The 20,572-nt window shown below is 48.8% G+C and overlaps 1 protein-coding gene across 7 annotated transcripts in view; it reads left to right on the forward strand.

Annotated features, from left to right (window-relative positions):
• LOC147016837 (uncharacterized) overlaps nucleotides 1-20,572 on the forward strand; it is a 115,755-nt gene that overhangs the window by 16,562 nt on the left and 78,621 nt on the right. For all 7 annotated transcript variants that reach the window (XR_015049205.1, XR_015049204.1, XM_085845906.1 and 4 more), the window contains exon 2: nucleotides 14,965-20,572. This exon is cut by the window's right edge and continues 77 nt beyond it. Coding sequence is in view for 5 of the 7 variants with exons in the window: in XM_085845908.1 (XP_085702034.1) it covers nucleotides 14,965-20,572 (5,608 nt within the window). In the remaining 2 variants the exon portion in view is untranslated. The remainder of the gene's footprint in view (nucleotides 1-14,964) is intronic.

A 20,572-nucleotide genomic window follows, 5' to 3' on the forward strand; every position in this document is an offset into this window, starting at 1 on the left:
ATGGAAGGAACTGAGATTACCCTCAGTCGGGTTTGCTTTCCATGAGGCAAAGACAAATTGTTGCAGGACAATGACAATGAGCAGGACAATGAACTAACAGCTTCAATGAACCATAGGCAGGAGGAAGGGTAGGACATCTGAAGACGAGAGGGGATTATGACTCTTCATCTGGCCGAGTGATGACAGAGTCGAATGAGGGTTATCGAATGATACGATTTATTTCAGAAGATGGCACTACGCATGCGGAATGCGGCCCAAAGGCCCTTCAGTTAGGTGCCCCCGGACCACATTGAGATTATGCTTCAAAACCATCATATATATATTTTTTTCACACAAAAGCAGAACTGGGTGTGGACTAAAAGTGTGTGCTAAGGGATAAAGAAATAAATGTGGCAGTGGGCTTTTTCCCCCCTCCCTAGGGGAAATTGAATCGGTCAATTCTCAGATATGCAACTCAATGACTTTCCAAGCCTCCTACATTGGCACATGTTGATAGCAAAGGCGAAACACTAGTGATGACTAAGAATAGGAATGTGTGGGCAGCATACAAGGAAGGAACAGTTCCCTCCTATCCAAGGGCAGCTGCAGAACAGGAGATAGGAAGAGTGCCAGAGAAACAATTAGGGCAACATGGAACATTTAAAGCAACATTTTAAGGCAAGATTTGAATCCTGACAGCTGATTAATATTGTTGCAAATTTGCGCCCGCCGGCGTGCGGACGGCCACGTAACTCGAATCGCGACACGTCGCCCACCGGACGGACAATTCTGTCATGACCCTCTCAGAACAACGCCGGCAGCTAGTCACGGGTGGGGGTTTAACCTCACCACGATCGTGCCAATTGCCCACCCGCGCAGGATAGGGTTGCTCGCCAAATTCAATCTACTTCAGTACCTGCGCGAATGGTCGACCGGGCGATCGTACCACGCCACAGACCGACTCCAGACACGAACCGCTTAAGCGGTCCGTTCCGTGCTACAGTGATAACCGAGCGGTGTTATTGTCGGCCTTGACGGTTCCGATTAATTACTGGGATGTTGCACCCACTACGAACCCCTTTCCGTGATGCAAGATTGAGGGTCAATAAAAAGGAAAAGAGACGAAGCAGAGCGGGAACAGTCAACAAGCAAGCGTTTTATTCACACACACAGACAAGCTCGTATATACAGCCATACAGAATCAAAATGCACATAAAGCAGTTTAAACAAAAGAAACGATGCAGAGCTCCGACCGAATACGCGTACACATGGCAACACTTAAACAGTTCTACTTTAGCCAGACTGGCGCCACCCACGGACATTCACACAAAAACCCCAAAGAAAAGAAAGAAGTCGCGACTTCCCTTTTGTGTCTGGTGAGTCCCTCTCCCGCGACCGTCAGCCTGGTCGCGCCTGGCTCTGACCTCACTCGCGGCTGTCGAACCCTCTCCGGCACTCCCCGTCCGGACGCACAGGTCCACCTCGCAACGGGCGCTGCCGCGTCTCCTGTCTGTGCCTTTGTGACAGGGCCGCTCGCCAAGGCGCAGGCGCAGGACCTCTTCCCGAAGACCAACCAGACCACCAGCCAAGACGACCAAGAAGAGGCGGAAGTGGAAGCGCTCACGAGGAAGCTGCGAAAGAGGAAGCTCTCAAGAGGAAGAGGTGAAAGATGAAGCTCTCAAGAGGAAGCTCCAGCGCGGCCTGCCCGTGTCCGTCTTTTATCGTGCGGGGCTCCGCCCTTCGCCCCGCCCCGTTCCCGGCTCCACATTCCTTCGAGAGGGTTCCCGAAAAGGGCGTTCCCTCACGGTTTCCCTCCACCCCGCTCCGTGCGGGCCGGGGGAGTCAGTTTTTGGCTCTGGGCCAGAGAATTATTCCCCCAAAAGAGGCCCCCACCTTTTCTCACCTTTGACCCCCCGGCTCGGATCGCACCTCCCCCACACCGAGTGCGGAGAACTCAACCGGGAGAAACAGGCGGGAAAACCTGCGCATCCTCGCAGTTCCCTCCTTTGCGCCTTTGTTTGCCGTTCGGAAGCGGACGTAGTGGCGAAGATGTGGCAGCGTAGATTGTGGCGGTGGCGTGGTTGCAGTGTGGTTGGCGCTGTGATGGGGATGGCGTGGTTTTTGAAATGTTGTGTGTTTGAAATAAAAGATAGAAAAAGAAAAACTCCTAACTCAAAGGATCGCAGCCCGAATGGATCACATAAATTCCCTCCCCTACAACGGGTTTGGGCTAACTACACATGTACCTATGAAGATATCTCACCTAAGGGTCCTGAATGGTGGTTTGCGAATTTCCACAGCCGTAACAATATACAACTATTGACTATTGATTATTCAACTATGGCTCAAATGTGACCACCTTGCATATCATCATCATAACAGTTCCCTCCTTGGTCATATTTGACCATACCTGACACGCACCAACCTAGTGGACCCCTATTTGGTTCCTGTAGCAGCTACCCCTAGGCCCCCGCGCCTGCCAAACGGGATTTGCGAATGCCGTGGATAGCCGTTAACATTCTCCAAATGAGAAGTCCCCAACTGCTGGTGGTTCAGGTTAGCTTCTGTTGCCTTTTATCTTTTCCCTTTTGTCCTGCCTACTGCCACATGTCTCCCGTTAAGCTGTAGTATACAAATTTTATGCTAAGTCCACACCATATTAAAATGCAATACTGTTTTATGTTAGCAGCAGTTGTAATTCTATTGTTTAAGCAATTCTACGTAAGCAAGTAGCAAAAGTAACTCGAGGCATGGGTGTAAGCACGTCCAGCGCAGGAGTCACATCGTGCACTAGAAGGCAAAACAACACGCACTCTCTCCTGGGTTAGTTATCTGTTGTTAACAAAGAGGAATTGTTGTAGACCCTGGCCTAGGTCCATGTGTATGACGTCTACCTGAGGTCCCCCCTGAAGGCCCTTGTCGTCCCCCTCCCCATTACTGGCCGAGTCGTCCTCATCAGAGAGTTCGCAGTTAATTATTATAATGGCCTGGGTGAGGAGTGACGCTGCACAGCATTTCTTCATACAAATGGTAAGAAGTTTGATTAGAAACACTCCAAAAATTACCACTACGATGATTAAAAGCGCTGACCCTATTAGGCGCAACAACCAACCTCCCCAGCTCTGGAAGATCGACTTCCACCATGCATAACCTTCCTCTCGTTCCATTCGATTGCTAGTGAGAACTTCTACCACCTTTTTAATTCGGGCCACTGCACGATTAGTTATGTCCTTAGGGTCCGGAATCCAGACGCAACATTCTCCTTCAATCATCCCGCGTACCCCTCCTTGTTCCGCTAGAAGCATGTCTAGAGCTACTCTGTTCTGCATTACAATAGTGCGCATTGATACTAACATATCTGTTAATTCTGTATAGTAAGCCATGGTTACATTACCTAAATATTCCAAAACTTGTGAAAGCTCATCTATCCTTATCCTGTAAATAGTAGTACCGGCATGTGGCATGAAAAGGCCAATAGCCTTCTCCCACCAGGTGCCTTTGATAACCCCCAAGCGCGTTGATACACCGGCCCATCCCTCTGGATCCATCGTTCCTGACGCGCTGCGTCGGTACCGTGGTTGTGTGGTAGTGTGGTGAAAAGTGGTTTTTATCCTGCTGTCCGGAAATACTGAAGCTAAATAACAACTCCCTTCACACCCTTTTGGTCAGTAGGGGTAAGCTTTGTCTCCGCAGACTAAGTGAATGCCTTTTGGCGGGATCATTCTGTTGTCGTGATGCAAGGCTGCTTTTATTGTGAATGTTACTTGCTCCTCTACCTGGGTGTCCGGGTTAACAGCGATGACTTCCTGGTCAGCCGATTTTGGGAGGGGGAGTTGAATCTCGCACTCTGACTTCCCCATGCTGTTTGCTCCCTGTCCTGTAAAACAGACCGCTCCCCTGGTGTTTTCTACCCATAGGGGAGATGGCACCACCATTACATTGGCACTCGGATTTTTCTCTGCATAGACCCGTTGTATGTAACCATGGGCTGAGGTCTTAGCTTCGAGTCCTTCCACTGGTCCGGTTACATGATTGAAGAAGGTTAATGGTAGCATGAAAAGAGGAAGTCCGGTCATGAAGTCAGATGGTGGCTTTAGGCATACCCAGCACTCACTCCGGTTCTCAATGTTTGCTATCTCTGCGGTTAGGGCTACAAAGGTATTCGGGGGCCTTGTTGGCGGCCCCTGTCTGCGTACATAAAAGTGTATCCAATTACTCCGTGCTCTGTGGTAGCTCCATAGAACGTGGCAAAAGTATGCCAACTGAGTGTCATTCGGTACTTTTGGGATTCTAGTTATCAGACTTGCATGCGGGCCCCATTTATATCCTTTCCCCGTGTAGGACCCCTTTTGTCCTCTCTGTTTCTTTACTTGTCGAGCTACCAAGAGATCCCGCCCCGCTATCACACAGTACCATATGATGGCCTTAAGTTCCTTGTGTCGTTCTACCAAGTCACGAGACCCATCTGCTAGGATGCAGGGTATTTCTATGAGTTGTTGAGGTCGGAGCAGTGGTGCCTTTCAGTCTATTGGGTGTGGAATTATTGACAAAAAAGGTTGGGTGCGGTTAACGGAAAAGACTCTTACTGTGTCTAACTCCTGCTTATGGGTTGTCCCAAATTTTGCATATGTACTTGCTGTCGCCTTTTCTCTTGGTGATTCTCTCCTACTCCGCTGTAAAGATGTTGTTAACTCACTCCCGTTTCCCCTTTCGTGGTCGAGGTGTGGGAGGCGTGTATAGTTCCCGGGGCCTGAGACTGTCAGTTTGTTGTCTAGTGACAGGCCTCCCCCGCAAAGGAGTAGCGTCAGCACCAGGAGTTGCATGTTGTGTCGTCAAAGGTCCTGTCGCTGTCTCCGGTATTACAAGGTTTCTGTCGTTACTACCTGCCTGCTCCCCGTTCGGCAGGGTGTCCAGCTCGGGTTCCGGTTCCGCGTCTGGCGGGGCGTTTAGTTCTAGCTCCGGTACCCCAGGGTCTCTGTCTACGTTTTCCGGTCCCGGGTCTGGCGGGGCGCCTGGCTCTGCCTGCAGTGGGCCTTCCCGCACTATCTCACCCTGTCTTGCCGGGTCGGCTCCGTCCTGGTTTGGTGGCGGTGGAGGGGGTCCCTGAAGAGATATCACGTCTTCCACCTCGTCGTCTTCACTATCTTGGTAAAATACTGATTCGGACACTGTCGGAACCTCTGCTGGGGTTACCTCCTCCGGTTCCCTAGTTTCGTCGGCCTCCTTGGGCACTCGCTTACAGTGTGAGTGGTGTATCCATGCACTCTTACCTCTCACTTTGACGGCCGAGAGCGTGGTCAAAAGTACAGTGTAGGGTCCGGTCCACTTGGGTTGCAGGGCGTTTTTCTGCAAGAACTCTTTCACCCAAACTCGTTCAGCGGGTTGGAAATCATGTAACGGGTCTCCAGCAGGTATCGGCAACGCTTCTTGTACCTGCGAGTGAAAGGTCCTAATGGTAGCAGTGAGTGTCCTGCAATAGTTCATCATTCCGTCAGTCATACATGACAAATCCCAATCTCCCATATCTGGCAGAGCCGAGGCCGGTAACTGCATAGGACGTCCCGTTATTATTTCATGGGGCGAGAGCCCCCTTGTGGCATTATTTGTTGCTCACATTTTCATGAGCGCTATCAGAAGTACGTCTGGCCAGGGCATTGACTGGCCCTCGCAGAGTTTGTAAAGCGTCTGCTTTCGAGTTTGGTTCTCCCTTTCTACTGCCCCCGCTGACTGAGGGTGGTACGGACAGTGTAGTTTCTGGTTAATACCCAAGCCTTCGGCTACCTTTGCCATCACTTTTGCCGTGAAAGACCTTCCTTGGTCCGAGGATAGTCATGTTGGAATCCCAAATCGAGGAATTACTTGTAAAAGCAGTTTGGCCACCGTATCAGCTTCCTGGTTGGTAGTGGCAAAGGTCTCTACCCACTTAGAGAACATATCCACGATTACCAACACATATTGGTGATGTTTGTATGCCGGCATTTTTATAAAATCCATCTGTAGGTGTTGAAACGGTCCAGACGGGGGTGGGTGTGCTCCCCGTTTCTTGGCGGCATACTTCCTATTATGTCTACCACAGGTCGCACAATTGCTAACCACCTCTGTCGCTGCTGTCGTTACGCCTGCGGCATTCCAGGTTTGACGAATAATTTCCGTCACTCCTTTAATTCCCATATGGCCCTGCGCATGTGCAGTGATGGCTAACCACGGTAGCAATATCGGGTACAAACGGCCTATTTCGCTCATCCACCCATACTCCATGTGTGTTTTGCTTTGCACCCTCCTTCACCCTCCATGATTCCTGTTCTTCCATAGTTGGAGATCTGTAGGTCCTTCAGCTGTTCTTACGTTTGAGGGCCATCTACCATTTGCTCCACATAAAGTTCAGTTGTTGGTTGTGAGTTCGCCTCCTCCTCATCGAGCACTGCTTTTGCCGCTAAATCTGCTCTTTCATTGCCTTTTGACACTTCATCTGTCCCTCCTGTGTGAGCTTTGCATTTAATCACTCCAATCTGCTGCGGCTCTTGTGCTGCTTGTATTAGTCGTTTGATCAGGTCCCCGTGTCAAATAACCTTCCCGGAGAACGTCTTAAAGCCCCGCAAGGCCCAAATGGCGGCGGAGTCATGTAAGATGCCTCAGGCATATCTGGAATCTGTGTATATGTTCAATGTTTTTCCCGCACCCAGCTCGCATCCGCATATTAGCGCTTCCAGCTCAGCTTGTTGGGCTGAAAATCCCTTTGGTAGCAATTGTTTCCTCAAGGTGGTGCTTGTGGTACATACTGCAAAGCTAGCGATAATTTTTCCCCATCGGTTCTTCCTCGCCGCTCCATCTACGAACAGTTCCAATTCCGCATTCTCGATCGGAGCTTCCTGTCGGTCGCGCCTCGCCTTTGTCTCTTCCACCAGCACTTGTTCACACATGTGGGCCTCTCCCTCATCGCCCGTTGGCATTAGGGAGGCTGGGTTCAGTGGCAAATATATTTCGATCGTTATATTAGTTGCCTGCAAAAGTACCAAATCATGTTGAACTGCTCGTGCCGCGGATATATGTTGTCTTGTTTTGCCGTATCAGCGCCGCCACATCATGCGGCACTTTCACGGTCAGCGGAGAACCCAAAACCAGCGTCGCTGTTGCAGTTACTGCGTATTGTGTTGCTGCTACTGCCCGTAAGCACCCAGGATAGGCGGTGGCGATCGGGTCCAAATGACAACTGTAGTACGCAATCAGCCTATTTTTCCCTCCATGTTCTTGCGTCACCACCGCTTGGGCGAACCCTCCTCTTTCATGGTCGAATAGGGTGAAGCGAAGATCATAGTTCGGTAGCCCCAATGCTGGTGCCTTTGATAAGGCCTGCTTCAATGTTTCAAAGTCTTTGTCCGCACCATTCGTCCATGAGATCTTATCCCCCTCTGCCTCCTTTACCATGTCGTACAGTGATCGCGCCCGCACCGCATAATCAGATATCCACTGCCGGCAGTACCCCGTCATCCCGAGGAATCGCCGTAATTGTCGCAATGTAGTGGGTTTTGGGTGCTCGAGGATTGTCTCCACCCGTTCAGCTCCTCGGCTTCTCTGTCCCTGCTCCAGTATATGTCCCAAGTACGTCATTCTTGGCTGTGAGAACTGCAATTTGTCTTTGCTGACTTTGTGGCCCTTTCGGGCGAGAGCTGTTAACAGCGCTACAGTGTCCGTTTCACATTTCGTTTGACTGTCCGAGCACACCAACAGATCGTCCACATATTGTATCATTACTGATCCTTCCGGGAGCTCTATGTCCTCCAAGTCTTCCTTCAAAGCCTGCGAGAAGAGCGTTGGACTATCGCAGAACCATTGTGGGAGTACAGTCCAGGTGTATTGTTGTCCATCGTAGTTAAAGGCAAACAAGTATTGTGACTCCTTGGCGAGCGGTATGCTAAAGAACGCCGAGCACAAATCTACCACGGAGAAGTGCGTTGCAGTGGGCGGCACCCCTGCAAGTATCGTAACAGGGTGTGGTACCATGGGAAAGGACGCTTTCACGCACTTATTCACTGCCCGCAGATCCTGTACGAACCTCCATTTGTTTACCCCGGGCTTCTCCACCGGCAGGATTGGTGCGTTACATTGGCTTTTAGTAGGTATTATCACCCCTTGGTCACGTAACGATGCTATCACCGGAGCGATCCCCTCTATTGCCTCTTTGCGCAACGGGTATTGAGCCACTCGAGGCAGGGGTATCCCCTCCTTTATCTGGATGGATATGGGCATTGCGGCCAGCACTCTGCCCACATCATTCGGATGTCGTGTCCATAATTTGATGGGTACTTCCTGTAATTTTTCCTCTGTTCTCGTTTCTCTGTTGGCCTGGCGGCGGGGCCTTTCGCTGTTCATCTCGTGTCTTTCTAGCATACATGTCAAAATCTGATCAGGCAAGCATACCTTCCACCCATCCCCCCTGTCGGCTGGCCTGTAAAGTGCTCTGGGTTTCACTATCCCTTTCTAGTGGTTCCGGGGCGCATCTCAATCTGGTAATCATTCTTCCTAATTCTCCGGCACTATGTCCTTTACTGACCGCCATTGAGACGTGCGGGGTAAGTCCTTCTCTGTGCTTCATTAGCTCACGTTCCTTGGCGGTTCGTTCCACCTCCATTGCCGCTCCCTCTTTTCCGATCCACAAAGCGGTTGTCATCAAAGTGCGTCTGGCGGTGTAATCTTCATGTAATCTATCCGAGTAATCAAAATCTTGCCCTGTTTCGTCATAATAGACCGTACAGTGCAAAGGCAGTTCCACTTCTTTCAACTCAATGTCGTTGCTACGCAACCATTCCTCTACGTCCCGCAATCTTTTCGCACTTTCCCAATCGGTAGTCAGTTTATCTCTTCCCTCTTGACACAATTCGCAACCAATAAACTACCGGTCCGAGTTCGGTCATCATGAGAGTTATTACTTCCTCTTGCAATGCGAGCGGAGCATCTATGAAGACTCCGTCTTGCTTGCACGTTATCGTACATTCCATTCTGCACAACAAATCTCTTCCCAACAAATTCATCCTGGTGTGTTTTGCTACCAAAAATGCATGTTCTCCCCGCAGGGGACCTACTTCAATTCGTAATTTGTCCGAAATTGGGATATCCTCTCTCCGTCCCAAAACTCCCACCACACTCACTGACTCGCCTGAGAGTGGCAGGTTCTTTATCTCTCCTTGTTTTAGTGTTGACCGGGTGGCCCCTGTGTCTACCAGGAATGTTACTTGTCCCCCCTCTACGTTTAAGGTCGTGGTCAATTCCCTTAGGTTCCGCGTTTCTCTTTGCGGAGCCACCATGGTGTCCTCATGTCAATAGTTTCTTTCCACTGCTTCCCCTCGCCTCTCATATTCTCTAGGGGGCGCCGTTGGTCTCTCCTGTTGTTGTGGTGGCTGTGAGCCCCAGCCTCGTTGTTTAGGCGGTGCCTTGCACTCCCGGCTCCAATGCCCATATTTACCGCAGTTAAAGCATTCTCCCTGTCTTTGCGGCTCATTCCCTCAGTTCCAAGGTCTCCGCTGGTCCCGTTCGGCTTCATACCGGGGTTCCCAATCTGGATTGTTCCAGTGAGGCCTTCCTTTCCTCTCTTCGTATTTACGGCTCTTCAATTCGAGGTTTCTTACAACCAGAGCTTTGGCATCTTTCTTTCGCTTCCGTTCCTCTTCTCTTAGAGTCTGCCAGGCTTGTCTCGCCCTTTCAAACACGGCATCCACTTCAGCCGTTTTCCACCCTGGCATGTCCGCCTTCACCTCTCGCCTACTTCGTCGCACAGTCCATCTACAAACATAGTGTTCAGGAAATGGAGGGGCGTCTGTGCTATGTTATTAAATCCCGAGTGCAGCTCGATCTGTTGATACAGTCGTGCTTTGTACTCCGCAGGTGATTCCTTGGGATTCTGTGTAACATCCTGTATTGCCTGCCAATCCATTACCCTTGGGGCCATCTCCGTCGTAAGTTCTTCCATCAGGGCTTGTACCCTACCCCTGTACACTGCCTGTGCGTCTCGGTCGTCTCCCTCTAGGTAATATCGGTTTAAAGTGGTATCTTCCTCTCCTTCTCGTTTGACGCCCCATTCTGCCGAACGCGGGCTCCAAACCGCGCTGGGCAGGACAGCAGTGCAGATAAACCCTATGTCCGTCCTAGTTGCCCCCTGCATTTTTATCTGGTCGTGTAATATCTGAATTGCCCTTCTAGGGTTTTTCTTTATGCATTCTTCCATGCTAGCTTTTACTCCCCTAATGTCTTGTGGAGTCCATGATCTCCAAACCCAACCTCCCCTTGCCGCTTGCATCATGGGGAACTGGTGAATGTCGGTCCCTCCTCTTGCTCCGTCCACCCCTAAGACGGGGTAAATTCCTTTTGTCGTCCTAAGTCGTGTTGTCGTCTTTCGGTCTATGTCGTCGTTGATTTCCGCTATCTGTGCTAACGCTTGCTTCAACTTCTCCTGTCTCTCCTCACTCTGTATCTTGACCTCCGTCAGCTGCGCTAGCACTTGTTCCGGTTCCTTCTGTTTGTCCTCTCCCTGTGTTTTAACTTCCGTTAGCTGGTCTAGCGCTTGTTTTAGTTTCCCTTGTCGTTCCTTGTCTTGCATTTTCCGTTGGTTCACAGTCCCTTCTAGTCCGAGTCGCCTATGCTCTGTCTCGACTTGCGACTCCGTTAGCCACACGGCCAACGCTTTCCAGTGTTGTCCACTTTGTTTCGGGCCTCCTGCTTTGCCCTCTGTCAGCGCATTACTCACTGTGTTCAATATCTTTGGATCTAAAGATCCAGTCAGCGGAAAGGGATCTTTTCTCCCCGCGGTCCACTTCACCCAGTCCTGTATTCCCTTTACGTTATCGATTCCATATTTTTCACTGATAACTTTCAATGCTGTTCCTTTTGGTATCTTCTCGTTCTTTGAAGATTTATTCCCCATGTTATGTTCTTGTCTTATCAACCGCCTGATAGCTATAAATCGCTTCTCCTTTTACGTCAGGACCGAAATCCCTTTCAAACAACCTCCTTAAGCCTCGAATCCCAAAGAAGGCCTCCAACCTTCCCTCTATATGGTACAAGATTCCAACCTGTTCCCTCCTTATTTCACACGGATAACCTTTATCCTCTACCCTTCCAGGTTCCAACACACTGCCTGACAGCCTCCCCCCTTTGTGCTCTTCAGACAAACCGCATTTGAATCACCTCATATGTTTTTACCGTTACAGTTCTTGATTCGAGCAAATCCTGGAGCTGCGTCCGGCGGGGCGCCCACAAAGTGTACAGCGCTCGTCTAACTGGGGCTCCCTATTTTAGGTGCCCTAAGTGCGATCGTCACGTACCTCTGAGCTGAACCCTTGCGATCGCTGTACACCAAGCGGAGTCCCACCGTCCGCACCGCCAGCATCAGTCTAATCCCATCCTCGTCGCCAATTGTTATGACTCTTCATCCGGCCGAGTGATGACAGAGTCGAATGAGGGTTCTCGAATGATACGATTTATTTCAGAAGATGGCACTACGCATGTGGAATGCGGCCCAACGGCCCTTCAGTTAGGTGCCCCCGGACCACATTGAGATTATGCTTCAAAACCATCATATATATATATATATATATATATATATATATATATATATGTATATATATATATATATATATATATATATATATGTATATATATATATATATATATATATATATATATATATGTATATATATATTCACACAAAAGCAGAACTGGGTGTGGACTAAAAGTGTGTGCTAAGGAATAAAGAAATAAATGTGGCAGTGGGCTTTTTCCCCCCTCCCGAGGGGCCCTCCCCTAGGGGAAGTTGAATCGGTCAATTCTCAGAAATGCAACTCAATGACTTTCCAAGCCTCCTACATTGGCACATGTTGATAGCAAAGGCGAAACACTAGTGATGACTAAGAATAGGAATGTGTGGGTAGCATACAAGGAAGGAACAGTTCCCTCCAAGGGCAGCTGCAGAACAGAAGATAGGAAGAGTGCCAGAGAAACAATTAGGGCAACATGGAACATTTAAAGCAACATTTTAAGGCAAGGTTTGAATCCTGACAGCTGATTAATATACAACTATTGACTATTGATTATTCAACTATGGCTCAAATGTGACCACCTAGCATATCATCATCATTACAGTTTCTTTGAAAGAATTCCCAGGACGAGGTGATGTTGGAGAAAATAGCGATGGGAGATTAGTCTGGAAGTTTGATGTCTGCTTTGAGATCCCTGCCAGTCAGCCTGAGTGAAATGCCAGACTTGACGGCACTGAGGTGGTTCTGTAATAACAGCCAGAGATATGTCTACTTTGACAAGCACGTGGTCAGAAGAACCGATTGGATCGGAGGAAGAACAGCAGATATTTTCAGGGAAATTTGTCAAAATCAGATACAGAAGAGATGGAGTACCGTTGGTTAATATACTGTGTCATGTGGGCTCAATGCCTTTATTTGTCGGACTGGTTACAACTTTTAATGCTTCACTGAGAGGTCCGCACAAATGCTTTAAGAGGAAAACCACTTCTGCATAATCAAGGGCCATCTGCATATTAGGAGTTTAGTGTTTGGCTGGTTGTTGGGATAATGTGGGGGGTTGCGTTTGAGGGGGGAGTGGTGTGGATGATTTTTTTTTTTCCACAAGGTGACCATAACACTGGTCCTGTACATTGTAATTTTAAAGTTTGATTTTGTTGTTTTTATCCCCCGTCGCGTGGCGGAAGGGGGATATTGTTATCACCCGGGTCGTCTGTCCGTCCGTCCGTCCGGCTGGCTGGCTGGGAGTCAACATTTATAGCTGTGAGTGCGATAACTCATAAACTGTTCGCCATATCGATTTGAAATTTGGGTCACACATGTACCACCTGAAAAGGAAGAACCCTATTGATTTTGGGTGTGGCTGGATCGAAGATGGCCGACTGGGGTGGCCATCTTGAAAAAAATGTTTTGTAATAAATGGAAAACCGCTTATCTGATTTCACTTTTGTGGTTACTACATTCCTCACCCCTGGGGAACTTTTTCGAGATGATGACCAAATGGTGTCTTGTTTCCAATTCACCTCCCTCATTATCTGGAATATGTACAGTGGGGAGAACAAGTATTTGATACACTGCCGATTTTGCAGGTTTTCCCACTTACAAAGCACGTCGAGGTCTGTAATTTTTATCATTGGTAAACGTCAACTGTGAAAGACGGAATCTCAAACAAAAATCCTGAAAATCACATTGTATGATTTAAAAAAAAATTAATTTGCATTTTATTGCATGAAATAAGTATTTGATACATCAGAAAAACAGAACTTAATATTTGGTACAAAAACCTTTGTTTGCAATTACAGAGATCAGACGTTTTCCTGTAGTACTTAACCAGGTTTGCACAGACTGCAGCAGGGATTTTGGCCCACTCCTCCATACAGATCTTCTCCAGATCCTTCAGGTTTTGGGGCTGTCGCTGGGCAACACAGACCTTCAGCTCCCTCCAAAGATTTTCTATTGGGTTCAGGTCTGGAGAATGGCTAGGCCACTCCAAGACCTTGAGATGCTTGTTACGGAGCCACTCCTTAGTTGCCCTGGCTGTGTGTTTCGGGTCGTTGTCATGCTGGAAGACCCAGCCACGCCCCATCTTCAATGCTCTTGTTGAGGGAAGGAGGTTGTTGGCTAAGATCTTGTGATACATGGCCCCATCCATCCTCCCCTCAATATGGTGTAGTCGTCCTGTCCCCTTTGCAGAAAAGCATCCCCAAAGAATGATGTTTCCACCTCCAGGCTTCACGGTTGGGATGGTGTTCTTGGGGTTGTACTCGTCCTTCTTCTTCCTCCAAACATGGCGAGTGGAGTTTAACCCAAAAAGCTCTATTTTGGTCTCAGACCACATGACCTTCTCCCATTCCTCCTCTGGATCATCCAGATGGTCATTGGCAAACTTCAGACGGGCCTGGACATGCGCTGGCTTGAGCAGAGGGACCTTGCGTGCACTGCAGGATTTTAATCCATGACGGCGTAGTGTGTTACTTATGGTTTTCTTTGATACCGTGGTCCCAGCTCTCTTCAGGTCATTGACCAGGTCCTGCCGTGTAGTTCTGGGCTGATGCCTCACCTTTCTCATGATCATTGAGGCTCCACGAGGTGAGATCTTGCATGGAGCCCCAGACCGAGGGAGATTGACTGTTATCTTGAACTTCTTACATTTTCTAATAATTGCGCCAACAGTTGTTGCCTTCTCACCAAGCTGCTTGCCTATTGTCCTGTAGCCCATTGTGGAGAGGTTGGAGTCTGATTGATTGAATGTAGACAGCTGTCTTTTATGCAGATAACGAGTTCAAACAGGTGCAGTTAATACAGGTAATGAGTGGAGAATGGGAGGGCTTCTTAAAGACAAAACTAACAGGTCTGTGAGAGCTGGAATTCTTACTGGTTGGTAGGTGATCAAATACTTATTTCATGCAATAAAATGCAAATTAATTATTTAAAAATCATACAATGTGATTTTCAGGATTTTTGTTTTAGACTCCGTCTTTCACAGTTGAAGTGTACCTATGATAAAAATTACAGACCTCTACGTGCTTTGTAAGTGGGAAAACCTGCAAAATCGGTAGTGTATCAAATATTTGTTCTCCCCACTGTATGACCTTTTTCAATGGCGGGGGATTCCCCATCTCTGATGGTATATTTTTTTCTCATGCATGCACATCACATGCAAGCATGCATGCACATGACATACAAACAGGTCATTGCCACCCTATTGAAATTATATGTGGATTATTATGACTTCAAATGACTTGCAGTAAGGAGCCATGTCAATGCTTTGTTCATGTTCAGTCATGCCTGAATTGAAATGATGCCTGAAAATCCAAGTGATATTCTACCATTACATAATTTCATAAAAATAACCAAAATTGTTTATATTTCCCTAATATAACCTGACTTTTTTGTGTTTGTGACAAATTTGTTTGCAATATCTACTGACCAGTCATTGTCTTTCTGCTTTTATTTTCAGTGAACAAGAGCTCCAGTATGAACTTCAAGAAGCGTTTGCTCAACAGCTTTAAAGAGCAAACATCTGAGAAACTGCCAGGATCTGCAGCTGATGGTCAACACTCACAGCAATATAATCCATCTGAGCAGCCTCCTGGCAAGTCAAAAACAAATGTAGCTTCTTTGTTTAACTGTCAGCTTGAGAGCTATGAGGTGAAAGGGTACCATACCCCTGATGATCCTCCCTCAAGAGATGGATGTCCTCTTGTGCTTGAGGACAAGGAACATACAGTCGTGGCAGAATTGGAGCCATGTCTTTTTCCACCAGTCCAAAACCCTGTTGTGAATGAACCCACAATTGAAGCTAATAGTGCCGCATCACATGAGCTTAGCACAGCTTGTTTACAAGAATCCATGCCAGGCACGATGACTTGCTCAACTCCCAAATCATCAGCACCAAACTATTTTGATGTCCCATTTGATAACATTGGCAACATGCCATGTGAATTTCCTCCAATAGTTTGCAGAGATGATGCGAACAGGAGAGAAGTTGAGCCAAGTCTTGGTGTGGATTTGGGAGTGAAAATGATACCATCACCTCAAGAACTGCAGTCACTTCAATGGCAACTAGCATATAACAATGTAAATGACTCCTCTACAACTTCGTCACCTCTACATCGGCCATTTCATGAACAGGGATTGCTCAATCAATGTCACAATGTTTTTGGCACAACACATAATTCCGTGGTAGAATGCTATGCTAATCCTGAGCAGGTTGAGGTGCAGAATAGTGTAACTCATCCTTGTGCAGTTGCAAAGCCAACAGGAATTGGTAAGTGCAACTCAAGCGTCAACAATCCTCCATTCTCTCCAGAGAGCAAAACTCATGTTACTAGCCCTGAGAGCAAGTGCAACTTTCAGAATTCTTGGATAGTGGATGTTCCAACTCTGCCATATACTGTACGATCACCAAATAGATATTTGGCCGACGATTGCTTTTCAAAGCAAAACACATCTGTTTTGCACCAGAGGTCCAACAACTCACAAGTTTATGGTTTGAGGAATGTGAGACCTTTAGGTATTACAAGATGGCCTATGACTGGACAAATAGTTTGCCAAAGGTCCAGCACTGATGCTCAGAACCTTCCCTGGCAGTTTAACATGCCAAACTACCATTTGTCCTCTCAAAACAATGCTTATTCCAGTTCTAAGAATAAAGTGAGTTGGAGAGTTGGTCAGAGTGGCAGTGACACAAACAAGCTGGAGCAGCACAGTCACATGAAGCTCTCTGAAATCCCTCAATATAGGCCCCATCTTATCAAAATACCTCATGTGCTGATACCAAACGATAACAATTTATCCATCACAATGGAAGATGAGTTAACGCAGCAAAATGCCAGTCAGGAGGCATGGGGGCAATTGGGCATGATCGACAGCAAAAATGATGCATGCGATGAAAGATATTTTGATTTTTTGAAAAATGATGGATGCCTTTCACCGAATAATCAGTCAAAGACCCAGTGGCGACTGGAGCAAAAGGACGCACGAATTAATCCCTCTAGCAATATGGTTTCACTACCGTTTGTAACTAATGAACAAAAGAAAAATGAGCAATATAAATATATATTTGAACCAAATTCAATTATCCCTTCAAAAGTCATAGGAAAGGACAACAATGAGCAGTCACAAGAAATTCAGGACTTGGATAATCTTCCAAATAGATTACCTCATAATCAACTCCCGGTCACACAAAGCATTACTCCACATTTAGAAGCCTTCCAATTAATTAATTCTCCAATGTTTGCTTCTCAGATTCACCACCCATCAACTAAAAAAATCCCATTGAAGCACCATTGTTCATCTTGTTCGCCCAGCTTTAGATCCATCGATTCTCAAATTCCTCTAATACAACCAAAAGACGCTTACTACCCTGTGTCACAGCACCACCCCATCTGGCAGTGCCCAATGTCGCAGCATCTCCGCCCGGCGTCGAAGCATCTCCGCCCGACATCGAAGCATCTCCGCCCGACATCGAAGCATCCCCGCATGGCGTTGCAACATCCCCGCTTAGCATTGCACCATCCCCGCTCGGCGTCGCAGCATCCCCGCCTGGCGTCACAGAATCCCCGCCTGGCATCACAGAATCCCCGCCTGATGTCGCAGCAGTCCCGTCCTTCGCTGCAACACCTCACTGTCTCACTTCAACCTCCAATGCTGCAGCACTCCCCTGCCTTGTATCAGCCCCCAGTGCTGCAGCATCCCCCTGTTTCATATCATCCTCCAGTGATGCAGTATCAAACTCCCTTGGAAAAGCCTCACACAGCCTCACAACAGCACCACCATCCCTTCCAGCACCACTCCGTGATGCAGCATCATCATTCATTGCAGCATCGCGATACCTCACAGCACCAGTCAATGATGCAGCACCACCATTCCTCACAGCACTATCACCCCACTTCACAACACCACCACACTCCTGCACAGTACCATCCATACTTTCAGCAAGACCCTGATTGGCAACAGCTCCCAGCCTCTCAGCAGCAGCTTGATCAGCAACAACTCCCTTTCTCTCAGCATCACCCTCATCGCCAACATGTCCTGGCTACTCAGCAGCACCCTGATCGGCAGCAGGTCCCGGCCTCTCAGCAACACCCTGATCGGCAGCAGGTCCCGGCCTCTCAGCAACACCCTGATCGGCAACAGCACAGAATCTCTCAACAGCACACTAATCAGCTACAGCACCAGTCCTCTCAGCTGAACCCTGATTGGCAACAGCACCAGTCCTCTCAGCTGTACCCTGATCAACAACAGCCCTGCTCCTCTCAGTTGTGCACTGATTGGCAGCAACACCGATTCCCTCAATTGTACCATGATCTGCAGGAACACCAGGCCTCTCAACAATACCCTGAACCGCAGCAACACGTGGCCTCTCAGTGGGCCCCTGACCAGCAACAGCACCCGGCCTCTCAGTGGGCTCCTGACCCGCAACAGCACCCGGCCTCTCAGCGAGCCTCTGACCCGCAACAGCACCCGGCCTCTCAGCGAGCCCCTGACCCGCAACAGCACCCAGCCTCTCAACGAGCCCCTGACTCGCAACAGTGCCCGGCCTCTCACCGGGACCCTGACCCACAACAGCTCCCGGCCTCTCACCGGCACCCTGACCCGCAACAGCTCCCGGCCTCTCACCGGGACCCTGACCCGCAACAGCTCCCGGCCTCTCACCGGGACCCTGACCCGCAACAGCTCCCGGCCTCTCACCGGGACCCTGACCCGCAACAGCTCCCGGCCTCTCACCGGGACCCTGACCCGCAACAGCTCCCGGCCTCTCACCGGGACCCTGACCCGCAACAGCTCCCTGCCTCTCACCCGGACCCTGACCCGCAACAGCTCCTGGCCTCTCACCGGGACCCTGACCCGCAACAGCTCCCGGCCTCTCACCGGGACCCTGACCCGCAACAGCTCCCGGCCTCTTACCGGGACCTTGACCCGCAACAGCTCCCGGCCTCTCACCGGCTCTCTGACCCGCAACAGCTCCCGGCCTCTCACCGGCTCTCTGACCCGCAACAGCTCCCGGCCTCTCACCGGCTCTCTGACCCGCAACAGCTCCCGGCCTCTCACCGGCTCTCTGACCCGCAACAGCTCCCAGCCTCTCATCGGGACCCTGACCCGCAACAGCTCCCAGCCTCTCATCGGGACCCTGTCCCGCAACAGCTCCCGGCCTCTCATCGGGACCCTGACCCGCAACAACTTCCGGCCTCTCATCGGGACCCTGCCCCGCGACAGTGTCCGGCCTCTCAGCAGGACCCTGAGCAACAGCAGCAACAGCAGGAGCAACAATATAAACAATCTCAGCAGCAACATCACCTGGCCTCTCCAATTTTCCAAGCCACTGATAGGTCCAGCTCCTTACCCTCCACACCTCGCTTCTCTTCCCCTCAACTTACAGTTTCTTTTGGACCAACCACTCAACTTACCCCCTCTCCGTGTCCTTCCTCTCATCTTCATATCGCAACACTTCAAGCTTCCCAGATGTCAACCTCCCAGGTCGATGTCTCTCAAATTGTGGTTTCCACTGCCCAAAACCCAAGCCTCAGGAACCCAAGTTCCCAGAACCTTAGCTTCAAGAACCCAAGTCTGAAATGTCCCAGTTCCCATATGACCTCATCTATTTCACCTCCTTCTTCTCAGATGTCATATATACAGCCTCCATTGACAAATCCTTACTGTCATAAGAAAATTCAACAACCTTCAATTTATTCTAATGCCACAGCCGAGCAAACAGACACTGAAACTTGGTGTAGTCAGCTTTCATCCCAGTGCACACTATTTAAAAAACAATCTATTGCAAACACTTGTATTGCTCAAGCTCCAATAACATCTCTCTCTCATCCAAAACTATCTGCTCTTCTTTCATTTACATCAGATTTGAAAAGTCGCCATTCCCACATTTCTGAGCTCCCAATTCAGCATCAGGCCCCTTCGCAATTATCGGACAGTCCTCTTTCCACGGACTTGTTTGAAAAAGTACCTCGGTTTACTTCCTCACAGTTTCTCTCATCTCCAATGGAGAAGAAAGCTCGGCATTGCTTTGTTCCTGCATCCATAAGCTCTCAAAAATTACACACACCAAGTGTTCCTCTCTTGTCTCAGGCACATCAAAATGCTCCTACTGGAGAAACGTCGAATCATTCTGCTATTGTGTCAACTGTCCCTACCCAAAGGCCTCTTGCTAGAACCCCTCACACATTACAGTTTACGCAATCTCCAACTGACATTCCTCAAACTGTGATGTTACATCATGCATTGCCTACCACTACAGAGTCCACTCCATGCATGCCTGTTCAGAAGATGTGCATTCCAGCCAGTGAACAATCAGTCAGAACATTACATGCACACAATGAGAGTGGGATCGAACATGTTGACTCTCCATTAGCCATGATTAAATCATCCTCCCCATTACACCCTGGCATGTGTCCTTTGGTTGTTGTAAAGCGACTTCCTTTGCAGTTTCCATTTTGTGAGCGTGTTAACTTGTCAAGTGAGCTTCTTTCAAATGAGTATTCGAGCTGTTTTGATGAAGGGCCAATGGCCTCAATTGGAAATGGGGAAAAGTCACAGAAAAATAACAGTCGGGTATTGCTCTCAGATGTTTCTCTTATGGAGCACTCCAGCTTGGACTTAACTACTGTTCTCAAAGATGAAAAAGCAACTGCAAAAAGCACTAGCGTGTGTTCAGTGGAGCGTTGTAGTCCTGATAGCAGTACAGTTGAGGTATCATCTAAGGTCTGGGAAATATTTTTGGCACGCCATCTAAACATGATCAGTGATGGTACAGAATGCCAAGCCTCAGATATTTCCTCTAATCACCCTACAACCTTGATGACCAATCTTCATGCTGACCTCAGGGAACTGGCAGCAGCAGGTCGTTGCCCTCTACCATGCATCTCACGCCTGCAGCGTGTCTTTGCACCAGTGGGTGCCCTCCGTGATTTAATGTTTTCTCCTCTGCTGGAGACGGCAGTAGTGAAAATATTTCGGCGGCGAGGGGTTGTACTTAGGCCTGCAACATTGCGTGAGGAGCGTGAACTGGAAGTGGTGTGGCCCATGCGTCAAAATGTGCCCAGAACATT

This window comes from Eptatretus burgeri, chromosome 11, assembly GCF_056783735.1.
Source record: "Eptatretus burgeri isolate ZD-2024b chromosome 11, Ebu_testis_v1, whole genome shotgun sequence".
NCBI lineage: Eukaryota > Metazoa > Chordata > Myxini > Myxiniformes > Myxinidae > Eptatretus > Eptatretus burgeri.